The 14992-nt window shown below is 38.6% G+C and overlaps 1 protein-coding gene across 1 annotated transcript in view; it reads right to left on the bottom strand.

The window, feature by feature from the left end:
- NME9 (NME/NM23 family member 9) overlaps positions 1-14992 on the bottom strand; it is a 153130-nt gene that overhangs the window by 123514 nt on the left and 14624 nt on the right. Inside the window, 1 exon segment of the mRNA XM_057488382.1 lies at positions 13111-13186. Coding sequence (XP_057344365.1) covers positions 13111-13186 — 76 coding nt within the window.

The following is a 14992-nucleotide window of genomic DNA, read 5'->3' as shown; positions in this document are numbered from 1 at the left end:
GAGGTCACTCATGTTTATTTCTAAGAGGTTTTTGCCTATGTTTTCTTCCAAGAGTTTATTGGTTTCATGACTTACATTCAGGTCTTTGATCCATTTTGAGTTTACTTTTGTATATGGGGTTAGACAATGGTCCAGTTTCATTCTCCTACATGTAGCTGTCCAGTTTTGCCAGCACCACCTGTTGAAGAGACTGTCATTTCGCCATTGTATGTCCATGGCTCCTTTATCAAATATTAATTGACCATATATGTCTGGGTTAATGTCTGGATTGTCTAGTCTGTTCCATTGGTCTGTGGTTCTGTTCTTGTGCCAGTACCAAATTGTCTTGATTACTATGGCTTTATAGTAGAGCTTGAAGTTGGGGAGTGAGATCCCCCCTACTTTATTCTTCTTTCTCAGGATTGCTTTGGCTATTCAGGGTCTTTGGTGGTTCCATATGAATTTTTGAATTATTTGTTCCAGTTCATTGAAGAATGTTGCTGGTAGTTTCATAGGGATTGCATCAAATCCGTATATTGCTTTGGGCAGGATGACCATTTTGACAATATTAATTCTTCCTAGCCACGAGCATGGGATGAGTTTCCATCTGTTAGTGTCCCCTTTAATTTCTCTTAAGAGTGACTTGTAGTTTTCAGAGAATAAGTCTTTCACTTCTTTGGTTAGGTTTATTCCTAGGTATTTTATTTTTTTTGATGCAATTGTGAATGGAGTTGATTTCCTGATTTCTCTTTCTGTTGGTTCATTGTTAGTATATAGGAGAGCCACACATTTCTGTGTGTTGATTTTGTATCCTGCAACTTTGCTGTATTCCGATATCAGTTCTAGTAGTTTTGGGGTGGAGTCTTTAGGGTTTTTTATGTACAGTATCATGTCATCTGCAAATAGTGACAGTTTAACTTCTTTACCAATCTGGATTCCTTGTATTTTTTTGTTTTGTCTGATTGCCATGGCTAGGACCTCCAGTACTATGTTAAATAACAGTGGAGAGAGTGGCCATCCCTGTCTAGTTCCCGATCTCAGAGGAAATGCTTTCAGCTTCTCGCTGTTCAATATAATGTTGGCTGTGGGTTTATCATAGATGGCCTTTATTATGTTGAGGTACTTGCCCTCTATTCCCATTTTGCTGAGAGTTTTTAACATGAATGGATGTTGAACTTTGTCAAATGCTTTTTCAGCATCTATGGAGATGATCATGTGGTTTTTGTCTTTCTTTTTGTTGATGTGGTGGATGATGTTGATGGACTTTCGAATGTTGTACCATCCTTGCATCCCTGGGATGAATCCCACTTGGTCATGGTGTACGATCCTTTTGATGTATTTTTGAATTCGGTTTGCTAATATTTTGTTGAGTATTTTTGCGTCTATGTTCATCAGGGATATTGGTCTGTAGTTTTCTTTTTTGGTGGGGTCTTTGCCTGGTTTTGGTATTAGGGTGATGTTAGCTTCATAGAATGAGTTTGGGAGTATCCCCTCCTTCTCTATTTTTTGGAAAACTTTAAGGAGAATGGGTACTATGTCTTCCCTGTATGTCTGATAAAATTCCGAGGTAAATCCATCTGGCCCGGGGGTTTTGTTCTTTGGTAGTTTTTTGATTACCACTTCAATTTCGTTGCTGGTAATTGGTCTGTTTAGATTTTCTGTTTCTTTCTGGGTCAGTCTTGGAAGGTTGTATTTTTCTAGGAAGTTGTCCATTTCTCCTAGGTTTCCCAGCTTGTTAGCATATAGGTTTTCATAGTATTCTCTAATAATTCTTTGTATTTCTTTGGGGTGCGTCGTGATTTTTCCTTTCTCATTTCTGATACTGTTGATTTATGTTGACTCTCTTTTCCTCTTAATAAGTCTGGCTAGAGGCTTATCTATTTTGTTTTTTTTTTCGAAGAACCAGCTCTTGATTTCATTGATTTTTGCTATTGTTTTATTCTTCTCAATTTTATTTATTTCTTCTCTGATCTTTATTATGTCCCTCCTTCTGCTGACCTTAGGCCTCATTTGTTTTTCTTTTTCCAATTTCGGTAATTGTGACATTAGACCATTCATTTGGGACTTTTCTTCCTTTTTTAAATATGCTTGGATTGCTATATACTTTCCTCTTAAGACTGCTTTTGCTGTGTCCCACAGAAGTTGGGGCTTAGTGTTGTTGTTGTCATTTGTTTCCATATATTGCTGGATCTCCATTTTGATTTGGTCATTGATCCATTGATTATTTAGGAGCGTGTTGTTAAGCCTCCATGTGTTTGTGAGCCTCTTTGCTTTCTTTGTACAGTTTATTTCTAGTTTTATGCCTTTGTGGTCTGAAAAGTTGGTTGGTAGGATTTCAATCTTTTGGAATTTTCTGAGGCTCTTTTTGTGGCCTAGTATGTGGTCTATTCTGGAGAATGTTCCATGTGCACTTGAGAAGAATGTATATCCCGCTGCTTTTGGATGTAGAGTTCTATAGATGTCTATTAGGTCCATCTGCTCTACTGTGTTGTTCAGTGCTTCCGTGTCCTTACTTATTTTCTGCCCAGTGGATCTGTCCTTTGGGGTGAGTGGTGTGTTGAAGTCTCCTAGAATGAATGCATTGCAGTCTATATCCCCCTTTAGTTCTGTTAGTATTTGTTTCACATATGCTGGTGCTCCTGTGTTGGGTGCATATATATTTAGAATGGTTATATCCTCTTGTTTGACTGAGCCCTTTATCATTATGTAGTGTCCTTCTTTATCTCTTGTTACTTTCTTTGTTTTGAAGTCTATTTTGTCTGATATTAGTACTGCAACCCCTGCTTTCTTCTCACTGTTATTTGCTTGAAATATGTTTTTCCATCCCTTGACTTTTAGTCTGTACATGTCTTTGGGTTTGAGGTGAGTTTCTTGTAAGCAGCATATAGATGGGTCTTGCTTTTTTATCCATTCTGTTACTCTGTGTCTTTTGATTGGTGCATTCAACCCATTAACATTTAGGGTGACTATTGAAAGATATGTACTTATTGCCATTGCAGGCTTTAAATTCGTGGTTACCAAAGGTTCAAGGTTAGCCTCTTTAGTATCTTACTGCCTAACTTAGCTCGCTTATTGAGCTGTTATATACACTGTCTGGAGATTCTTTTCTTCTCTCCCTTCTTGTTCCTCCTCCTCGTTTCTTCATATGTTGGGTGTTTTGTGCTGTGCTCCTTCTAGGAGTGCTCCCATCTAGAGCAGTCCCTGTAAGATGTTCTGTAGAGGTGGTTTGTGGAAAGCAAATTCCCTCAGCTTTTGTTTGTCTGGGAATTGTTTAATCCCACCGTCATATTTGAATGATAGTCGTGCTGGATACAGTATCCTTGGTTCAAGGCCCTTCTGTTTCATTGTATTAAATATATCATGCCATTCTCTTCTGGCCTGTAGGGTTTCTGTTGAGAAATCTGACGTTAGCCTGATGGGTTTCCCTTTATAGGTGACCTTTTTCTCTCTAGCTGTCTTTAACACTCTTTCCTTGTCCTTGATCTTTGCCATTTTAATTATTATGTGTCTTGGTGTTGCCCTTCTTGGATCCTTTCTGTTGGGGGTTCTGTGTATTTCCGTGGTCTGTTTGATTACTTCCTCCCCCAGTGTGGGGAAGTTTTCAGCAATTATTTCTTCTAAGATACTTTCCATCTCTTTTCCTCTCTCTTCTTCTTCTGGGACCCCTATAATACGGATATTGTTCCTTTTAGATTAGTCACACAGTTCTCTTAATATTGTTTCATTCCTGGAGATCCTTTTGTCTCTCTCTATGTCAGCTTCTATGCGTTCCTGTTCTCTGATTTCAATTCCATCAATGGCCTCTTGCATTCTATCCATTCTGCTTATAAACCCTTCCAGAGTTTGTTTCATTTCTGCGATCTCCTTTCTGGCATCTGTGATCTCTTTCCGGACTTCATCCCATTTTTCTTGCGTATTTCTCTGCATCTCTGTCGGCATGTTTATGATTCTTATTTTGAATTCTTTGTCAGGAAGACTGGTTAGGTCTGTCTCCTTCTCTGGTGTTGTCTCTGTGATCTTTGTCTGCCTGTAGCTTTGCCTTTTCATGGTGATAGGAATAGTCTGCAGAACTGGGACGAGTGACGGCTGGAAGGACTTCCTTTCTTGTTGGTTTGTGGCCCTCCTCTCCTGGGAGAACAGCGGCCTCTAGTGGCTTGTGCTGCGCAGCTGCGCGCAGACAGGGCTTCTGCTTCCTGCCCGGCTGCTGTGGAGTTAATCTCCGCTGTTGCTGTGGGCGTGGCCTGGCTCGGGCAGCTACTCCAAAATGGTGGAGTCGCGTTGGAGCAGGAGCGGCTGGGAGGCTATTTATCTCCGTAAGGGGCCTCCCTGCTCCCTGCAGCCCAGGGGTTAGGGTGCCCAGAGATCCCGGATTCCCTACCTGTGGATTAAGTGTCCCGCCCTGCCCCTTTAAGACTTCCAAAAAGCACCCGCCAAAACAAAACAACGACCACAAAAAAAAAGAAGAAGAAAAATTTTTTTAATTAAAAAAAAAAAAAATTTTTTTTAATTAAAAAAAAAAAAAGGTGGTCGTTCGTTTTTCTTTATTCTCCGGTGCCAGCCTCAGGCCTCTGCTCACCGGTCTTTCTGCCCTGTTTCCCTAGTATTGGGGTCCCTGTCCCTTTAAGACTTCCAAAAAGCGCTCGCCAAAACAAAGCAGCAAAAAAGCAAAAAAAAAAAAATGGTCGTGCGCTTTTCTTATGCCCTCTGTCGCCCAGCCTCCAGTGCCTGCTCACTGTTCTTGCTGCCCTGTTTTCCCAGTATCGAGGGCCCTGCACTCTGGCCCGGATGGCGGGGGCTGGGTGTTCGGCAGCCCTGGGCTCCGTCTCCCTCCCGCTCTGCCTGCTCTTCTCCCGCCGGGAGCTGGGGGGAGGGGCGCTCGGCTCCCGCGGGGCTGGGGCTTGTATCTTACCCCCTTCGCGAGGCGCTCGGTTCTCTCAGGTGCGGATGTGGTCTGGATATTGTCCTGTGTCCTCTGGTCTTTATTCTAGGAAGGGTTGTCTTTGTTATATTTTCATAGATATATGTGGTTTTGGGAGGAGATTTCCGCTGCTCTACTCACGCCGCCATCTTCCCTATCCTTTTTCTCACCTTTTTAATTTTATCTATCTTTTAAAAAAGTTTCAATATTTTCTTTATTGCTTTGTGCATTTTATGTCTTGTCTAAGAAATCCACCTAGATGACCTAGAAATATTCTGCTATAATTATTTCTAGAAGTTATGACTTTCACTTATACAAGTTAATTCATCTGGAATTGGGTTTCATGTACAGCATAAGTCATGGGACCAATTTTTTTCAATATAAATATATTAGCTCTGTATCATTCATTAAATTTTTTGTCACTTATCTCTTATGTATACATTGTCTTAAATTTCATATACGAATGGCAATGCTTCTATACTCGTAATTCTTTTTCCATGAGTCTTTATGTCTAACCTTGAAACAATACCACACTATTTTAATTAATACAGCTTTATTTTATTTTACTATCTCAGGGACATTTCCCAACATTGTTCTTGACTACTTAACTTTATCTTGTCCTTGCTTAATTCTTGTCTTCCATTTAAATTTGGAACCAGACTGTTAAATTTCATTATGATTGCTGAAATAATTCCAGCAATTTCATTGAAATTATAATTTTTTGAGTTATACTGACAAATTTTTTGAATTATACTGAGTTATATTAGGTCTTCCAATTCATGAGCATGGTATATCTCTTCATTTAGGATTTTTTAATGTTTTTCAGTAATGTTTAGTTACTTTTCCCATAGAGTTCTGTGCTAGATTTCTTTGTTAGATTTATTTCTGAATACCTTATATTTCTTGCAGCTATCAAAATGGTAGCTCTTTTTTCCTTGTAAGAAAAATGTAAGAAAAATAAATTTTTATTACTGGCTTTAAATTATTACATTACATCATCACAATATTATTTTTATTTTGAATTTTTATGTAAATAATCATATCATGAAAAAAGTGTTATTTTTTCTTTAATTTTTATTTCTTTTATTTCGTATTCTAGACTTACTACACTTTCTAGCTAGCACCCCCAGTGAAATGTTGAATACAAATAGTGATGGTAGGCAATCTTGCCTCATTTCTGATTTCAGAGGAAAAACTGCTATACAGTATCTTCTAGGAAATAGAGAAACCTATTTACTTGCCAGGGCTGCCATGAAAGTAACATAACCTGGGTGGCTTAACCAACAGAAATTCATTGTTGCATAGTACTGAGGACAGAAATTTGAAACCATCATACCGGCAGGATTGGTTCCTGGTGAGAGCTCTGAGGGAAGAATCTGTTCCAGGCCTCTCACTCTTTGGGTAACAGATGGCTATCTTCACAGTCACACAGTGTGGATCTTCATGTTCTCTTACCTCTGTGTGTATATCCCATATCCAAATATCCCCTTTTTATAAGGATACCTGTCATATCAGCTTAGGTTCCCACCAACCCACTTGGCCTCACTTTAACTTGAGTACCTCTGTAAAAATCTTATCTCCAAATAAGGCCACATTCTGAAGTACTGTAAATTAGACCTTCAATGTATGAATTGGGTTGTAGATGGCTATCTTCACAGTCACACAGTGTGGATCTTCACGTTCTCTTACCTCTGTGTGTATATCCCATATCCAAATATGATATAACTGTCATATCAGCTTAGGACCCCACCAACCCACTTGGCCTCACTTTAACTTGATTACCTCTGTAAAAATCTTATCTCCAAATAAGACCACATTCTGAAGTACTGTAAATTAGACCTTCAATGTATGAATTTGGGGAAGACACAGTTCAACCCATAACAAGAGGAAACACTTCCAAACTCAGCTTATGCAGTCAACATTATCCTAATACAAAAACCAAAGATAATACAAAAACCTAGTAAACTAGAGACCAACAGCTCTCAGAAACATACATAGATTTCTAAATAAAATATTATTATATGCAATTCAACAAAATATAAAAGATAATATATCTTGACAAAGCAGGTTTACTCCAAAACTATAAGCCTGGCTCAACACGGAAGATCAATATAATTCATTATATTAATGAATGATAAAGAAAAAACAGGTGATTAAATCGGTACAGAAAATTTACTTGACACAATTCAGTATCAGTTAATGATAAAAACATTCATTAATTAAGAAATTAAAGGGAACATCCTTATTCTGATAAAATACATCTATAAATCTATGCAGCTAACTTAGTGGTGAAAGACCAAATGCTTTCCCTCGAAGATTGGGTACTTGGCGAAGATGCCCTCCCTCACAATTCCTATCCATCATTGTGCTTGAAGTTTTAGCCATTGCTAAAGAAGTAAGACAAAAAAAATAAATCAAGGATGTCAGATTTTAAAGGAAAAAGTGAAACTGTCTCCATTCACAGATAATATCATTGTCTATGTAGAAAACTGAAAAAATATGTAAAACATTTTCTCAGAATAATAAGTGAGTTTAGTAAGAACAGAGACTACAAAGTCTACATACAAAAGTCAGCTTTCCATATTCAAGCATTAAGCAATCAGTTTGGAATTTGAAAAAGTATCATTACAATAGCAGTTAAATAATTCAGTATAAATTTAACAATGGGTTCAGGATCTATATATTGAAACTCTATGGAAGATTTTTAAATACTGATGAAAATAATCTGAAAGTACCTAAATAAATGAAGAGATATACCATGTTTATTTACTAGAATACTTAATATTGTTAAGATGCCATTGTAGCCCCTGTAAAAGCAGCAACTAGTCCCCATTCTTAAGTGATGCCACAGTCCAGAAGTTCTAAGTAATACAATAAAAACAGTAACAGTCATGTAAGTTGGCTAAGGAACATTCTTAAACTAATTTTCTGTGCATGGCAAGTCCTGCAGAACACTCATATATTTTCATAGTTGATATTGTAAGAAGGAATCACACTCTATTAAGCATTTCCTCCTACAGAAAGCCAGTGAATACACTTAAAATCAAATCTTATTTACATTCAAGCTGATAAAAAATACACTATCACAAGCTAACCTTAGTGTGTCTGACTATCTATGAGCCCAAATTGACATAAAAGTTCACAAAAAATATAGTCTCGCCTCACTACATATAGATGCCTTTACAATTTTCATTTATTAACTGATAACCTTCTTGTACTTATTACCAGCTTTATCATTTCCTGGAAAATAAAATTGCTTTACTTATTCTCTTAATAGCTGGCTTATATTAATAGCTATTAGAATAATGGCTCCACCAGAATGAATTATAATTAGGGGAAATAGACACAATTGTCTTCATTTTACAGAAGCAGGATATAAGATCATAAAAATAATTTTCTTTTGTTTTTAGACTCCACATATAAGTGAAATTATTTGGTATTTGTCTTTCACCACCTGGCTTATTTCACTTAACATAATACCCTTGAGGTCCATCTGTGTTGTCACACATGGCAGGATTTCTTTCTTTTTTATAGCTGAAAAATATTCTATTGTGTATATTTACCACATGTTTAACCATTCATCTATTGATGGACACTTTGGTTGAGGATTTAATAAGGTATATAACTATTGAATCACTATATTGTATACTTGAAACTAATATATTTTCTGTCAGCTATAGTTCAATCAAATAATAATAAAAATAAATACTTTTCCCAAAGAATATAATAACTGTTATAGCTCTGAGTTAAACCTAGTTTGGCCAAGGTTAATTCCATAATTCTTTCCATGATACTCCAAGAAGTTACAATTTAATTTTTGGGTTACAATCTACTAAATGATAAGCTATATGTACATATCATATATTTATAAATTCTTACCTAGACTAATAATGTACTTATCTCTTATTCCGGGCTTAGGTGTAAATGAAAAGGTTATCACCTTAAACGTTCATAGAGTCTACCTTCCATCTGGTCTTGTGTAACCTGAACTCCCACATTTTGAAATATTTTGACAAACATAAGGTTATTTTGAAATCATATTGACAAGAGAGAATGTCAAGTTCTGTAACTGTGACTCATTGGTCAACAGGGAGGATATCCTGTGATGAGTAAGTCCTGGAGATGAATACCTATATCTTCCAAATGTTGGCTCACTGTAGCTATAATCCTTCTATACTTCTCAGGAAGTAACGTATCCCAGGAAACAAACAGATATTTTGATTCCATAGGCATACATTGAAATTTCCCCTGTTGTATGGGACTATGTTTCCCTTAGCCAGTTAGTTTTAATGCCATATCGTATGTCAGAAATGGAACATCTCATCTGATTTTCTCAGTGAGATGGCACATAAGTACAAATTGTGCATTAACCAATGAAAGCTTATTTCTCAATTTAGTTTTTGTATTTCAGGATCACCCTGCACCTGTAAAAGCTACAATAGTGAGCCAAAGGTTACCAAAATACAAAACTGAAAATTCTATGCCAAACATAGATATGCTTTGACATAAAGTTACAAAAAGTAGTATACTTATTAATATTTTCATAATTTTGATATCCTTCATTACATAAAAAATAACTTTAATGCTAAACTAATTTTATAGATTTTTAAACTAAAATTATGAATATATGTGTATATAATGAGGAATATTTCAAAGTATACAAATTAATAATATAGTAAAATAATATGATCACAGAAGCTAAATAATAATTCTTAATATATTATCCAAATGCCAGTTGAATTTCACTCAGAAAGGCTTACCTTTAGCTACCGGGAAAGGGGAGTCCCCACACATTTCCCTTTTATTCCCCCACTGGTCCTGCAGACTGCGGGAAGGACTCTGACATTAATCTCCAGTTTCAAGTACAGACCATCATCTCAACAACAGATTCTGGGCAAACATATACCTGCTCCCAGTCCAAGTAAAATGCTCAGCATCTGGAGAATGTGTGTTTGGGTCAAAGTCTCGGCACAACTGCTGTCTAATTCCAAAGGAAGGGACAAAATGAAATCCAAGAGGCACCTCAGAAGAGGAAATGGAATCTTACCGCCTCCACAATGTTCTCCCAAAGTGGTACCACAAGTTTAACTGGAAATGAGCAAAGACAAAGTTTTCTGATGGAAGATTTCTCCAGGCTCCACATCTCTCACCAAGCATCCTCAGGTAGGTGATTTACTGAACCAAGAGAGTCCACCATCAATTTCAATTTCAGAATCTATTGAGAAGAAACTCACAGTGAATACATAAGCTGGGAGAGGCCAAAGAGACTCCACCCACACTCTGTTAGTTCAGAAGCGTACAAGCCCATGTGCTCAATTTCTCCCCTTGCCAAATCATTACTGAATTAAAGATGATTAGGTATTTGATCTAATCCTTGTTAGTGTTGGGAAAAAATATAAGCAGACTTTTATTCTAGTAGGGATTGAAGAAAATCCCAAACTTTAAGCCAAAGGAACCTAGAAGCAGTATCAGACTATAATTACAAGAAGTTAGCAAGAAAGGACAGGATCAAGCCAAAGTACCTTTGTTCCCATTGTGTTTTAGACCACTGCTGTTCCTTCCTGTGCCAAACTGAAGCCAGTTTGCTGAAGTGGTGAGAACTCCTTTTCTCTGGATATACATGCAAAGCACATTTATTTACAACTATCCCCAAACAATGCTGCCTAGTGTGCAAGGTCATCTGAGGTGGCCAAAGCTTTCAGAGTTACTTGGTAAACCGTGAGTGGCCACTGTTCACGTGGAAAGGATGTAGTGAAATCTGTGTCATTTCCAGAACATGTCGTATCTGACACTCATTTAGAGAGCAAGCAGTTGTGCTCTTTATAACTGGTACTACACTTAAACTCTTGCAGTATTTCAGGAAATGTTTTGTCTAAGACCAGCACTCAAAGAGAAGAACTCCAGTTGCTTATGGACAACTGAACTGTTATTTCCTCAAAAGCGGTGTTTGCATAATTTGGAGAGAAAGAACAGTATGAGGATGAGTCTGCAATCATTTCATTGATTAAAAGTAGCTTTAAAATCTTCTAGACAGCACAGGAAAAACATCAAACTTTTTTTTCCATTCACGGCAATGAGGATGGAGGATCAGCAGTAGCATGAAGAGGCAGCAGCAACATTTTACCTGGTCAAGGGTTAATGACACGGGTACAGTTTGTGAGGCAGCAGCCTCATGGGGAGGGATGCTGACAAGGAGGTCTCCCTGCAGATGGTGGTAGTTCTAATTGCAAGCTCCCCTTAACAGTTCCAGAAAGTTTTCTTTATAACACTTTTAACCATCTAACTTCTATCTGGCTCTACCCTTCCTTTCTGGGAAGCTAAATGTAGTAACTTTCTTTTCCCAAAATGACGTTTTTTCCTGGCTCCATGACATTGCCTGTTACCTAAATACTCGATTATAAGATTTATGTTTTCAAAAGCAAGATGGCTTGTCAGAAAAGAAAACAAATAGACCAAAAAATGAACATGGTAAATGCATATAACAAAGAAATAAATAAGGAAAGTTAGAAAAATAAGAAAGGGAAATTTTAAAATATATTTTATAAATATTAATTCCAAGTAAAGCTTTCCAGAATTATTGCATAAAGTAGTGAGTTATTGTTGTCTTCAGAGAAATCTCAAATATTTAGTTTCAGAATAAGAGTAATTTCATTTAAAAAATCATCACTATACTGGCAACTTTCATTTTACCTGGAATAATTATTGCTTAGTTGAATGTTATTATCTGAAAAATAATAGATTTTATAATTCAGCTTTATTTTGTTGGAAGGCTTATTCCCAATAATTTCCTTTCCTTTCATTTTTTATTTTGTCCAATTTCACTTTTTAAAAAATCATTGCATTACCACACTACTGAAAAGCTCATTTTCTATTTTCACTAATATGTTCCTTTCCATAAAAAAAAAAAAACTAGAAAAATGACATGTTTTCTATACTTTTTGTCATGGATGCAAAGTCCCTCTTACTATTTCTGCCCAAGCTTTTTAGCATTTTTTGATGTGTCATTGCAGAGTACCCTCAAATTAGGAAACTTCAAAAAATTCTGTGGACAGTAGCAAGTCATACCACACCTATTATATATTTTTCTTTGTTACCTTGGTAAGATTTTACAGAATATTAGAAATTATATAACCCCTCTACTTTAAAGATAAGGAAAGTGAAGTCCTGAAAGTCTTACTGAACAAATTTACACGCCCCCACACCCCTGCCGGCAGATGAGCGCCAGTTCAGGTTGCTGCTGGCACAGAGGCCAGGCTGCAGCAGGTAGACCCGGACAGAAGGGGAGGAGCAGCCAAGGAGTGTGGATGAAGCTCGGGAAGCTTGGCTGGCCAGGAAAGGAAGGGGAAGGGGAAGGGCAGGCTTTTGCACTGTTTTCTGAGACTTGTTTTGGGAGGACGTAACAGTGGAGGGCAGAGAAAGAAAATAATCCAAGAAGCATGCAGCAAGTGTCTCTGGCAGAAGCCAAATTGCTGATTTTCTTTTCACATTTGAAGTTTTCTTGCACTCCCAAACTGCCTCTTTCCTTGTTAGAATTAACTCAAACAGTTTTGATGATCCACACACAAGTAAACAGACTTTCTGCCTCACGCAGTAATAAAGATCTTCCTTCTCTTTGCAACTCATTTGCAGAGCCTAATCGTGGCTCCCCCTGGAGTCTGTTAGTGTGGACAGCCGCCTTCCCAGAAGCAGCCTTTCTAACTGATCCGACTGTGGGAAGAGCAGCTGGAAGTTAAGGGCTCCGGAAGGCAGGAGTGTGAAGTCCATGAGCTGAAAATTGGGGAATAAGGGAAGAGGGTACCGGGCTGTGGGGAGGGACAGTGTTCAGTACAGTTGACTCAGAAAAAAGGTGAAGAAAAGAAACTTGAGTTCTGTGGCTCAAATACGGACTAGGAAACACTAGCATCATTACTTGAAATTATTAGTGTTACTATCCTCCATTTTATTAAGTGGAGCTTTTCCTGATGCCGGGTAATCGGCATGAAACTGTCACACTTGTTATATTTGAACATGATCAGAAAACTGAAAGGTGCCATAAAAGGGCAGAAGGGGGATCTGACAGTGAATTCAAAGCCAGATGATTGGAAGCCAACATTTTATGGTCAATCTTACCAGAGTTCAGATTGCTTAATGAACTGATGACTCGTATTAAAAAAAACAAAACTCATAAATCCAAGTTGGCTTTGCCTTTTGGCCTTGCTTGGTTCTGTACTCACCCACGTCCTCATCTTCACCATCATCCTTTCCATGGGAACAGCACCCATCTTCCCCAGACAGAGCCTCATCTCTAATCTAGCACGAATGGGCCACCAACAGAAAATAGTTAGCGCTAATTCAAATTACCACATAGACCTTCAGAAATCTACAGGAGCCACAAAACTAAAGATCCAAATTGCAGAGCCAAGAAAGGGGGTCAAGATGCTCGATCTTGGAAACTTTACAAAATCCTGTTTAGTTGCTGGATGATGTAGGGGAAGCTTTCAAGGACAAGGGAGTCTGTGCTATCTTAAGGTTTAGATTCTGCCTGTTTTCACAAGCATCAAGTAGAAACTAAGGAAAAACAAAGATGAAATAGTTGGCAAGAAAACAAAAGAAGAACTGAAATGCAAGTAAATTTTATATGATTGGCTACATAATGCAGGGAAGTAGTAGACTTCATTTTCCCCTGCAGGGGGCACAAGGATTTATGATTTTCTTGCTTGGGGGAAAATTGCCAATTTTGGGGGGGAAAAACATGATTTGATTTTAACCCATTCTATAAAATCAGGGCTTTGCCATTTGGGATTGAATATGAAAACTAGAATTGAACAATGTTCACACTCATCTGGCAGATGCTCAAAGTGCCAAGAAATAACCTCTCTTTACCCAAGGTGTGTCGATTTTCAATGGCAGCCAGTTACTCAAGAAAAAGTGTTACCATGGAATTATTGTATGGAAATCACAAATTATGCTGATCCCATTTCTCACACTAATGACAGAGATTAATTTCTAAATTAATGAATTCTCTTGGATCCCAAGGAAAACTTTCAGGAATGGGAGGTGAGGGTAGGTCACCAGGAGAGTTTCACCCCAAGGCTGACTCCTCAATTCCATAACTTTATTTTCATTTCTGAATTCATTGTCAGGATTCCAGAAACCCCTGTTAAGAGTTGAAGTGGGGGATGAAAGAGAAATGGATAAAAGAAGTTAGAGAGTTCTGGATGAAGAGAGGACTTTTTTAGAAGAAGGTTTCAAAATGCATGCAAGTCCCTGGGCTTTGGGCTGCCCCCTGAGCCCTGGGGGACCCCGGGGTGGTCATTCAATGAAGCTTTCCCCCGAGCGCTCCAGGAGAACTAGCGGGGGGATGGGAGGGAACTGCTGACGTTGCCTGGAGCCGGGCTGAGGGTTTGGGGCCTGGAGAAGTGACTCCCCTTACCACTTTCCATTCTTGGCCTTCAGCCAACACCTTCTTTTCTGCCTCCAGCTGGTCTAGGATGGTTTCCTGCAGCAACAGGGCATTTGCTCCTCTAACCAATGCCACTAGTTCTCCTCCCTGGGATACAGAAGACATGTGCTGCTCAGACCACAGGAGCTCCTCTCCCCAACTATTTATCAAGAGATGGCGAGAGTGTCCCAGAGCTTTGTTTAAGAGTGTGCCCAAGGTCGCTGACCCTCAACCCCAGGCCCATAGCCTCCATCCACTTCTTTCAAAACTTAGGGGTGGAACAGGGCACACAAGGTTGTGAGTGACTAAGTGTGGCCTCTATATGGCTCATTCATTCAACAAATACCTACTGAACATTCAGTATGCCAAGAGCCAAGACAGCAGTAAAGAATATAGACACTGAACATGAAAAGACATAGTTGCCACCCCTGATGAATGGGGAGTCAAGTGGGGAGAGGGGTGGTCCCATCAGAGAAACAGTGACAGCAGGCTAAGACCATGACACCTGGCATGCAGGGCATGGCTCAAGTCCCAGCTCTGGGTGCTCGGGACACTTCACCCCGTCGGCAGGCATGGTCTCTCAGGTGACGCTGGGTTTCCTGCTTAACTTTTTCAGCGGTCTCCATGCACGTTACTCACACAAGGCCCCATGGAGTGGGTCCTCCTGCATTCCC

Source organism: Manis pentadactyla, chromosome 1, assembly GCF_030020395.1.
Source record: "Manis pentadactyla isolate mManPen7 chromosome 1, mManPen7.hap1, whole genome shotgun sequence".
In the NCBI taxonomy this organism is placed as follows: Eukaryota; Metazoa; Chordata; class Mammalia; order Pholidota; family Manidae; genus Manis; species Manis pentadactyla.
Note: the sequence above shows the minus strand (reverse complement) of the source record. Positions and strands in the feature narration are given on the sequence as shown.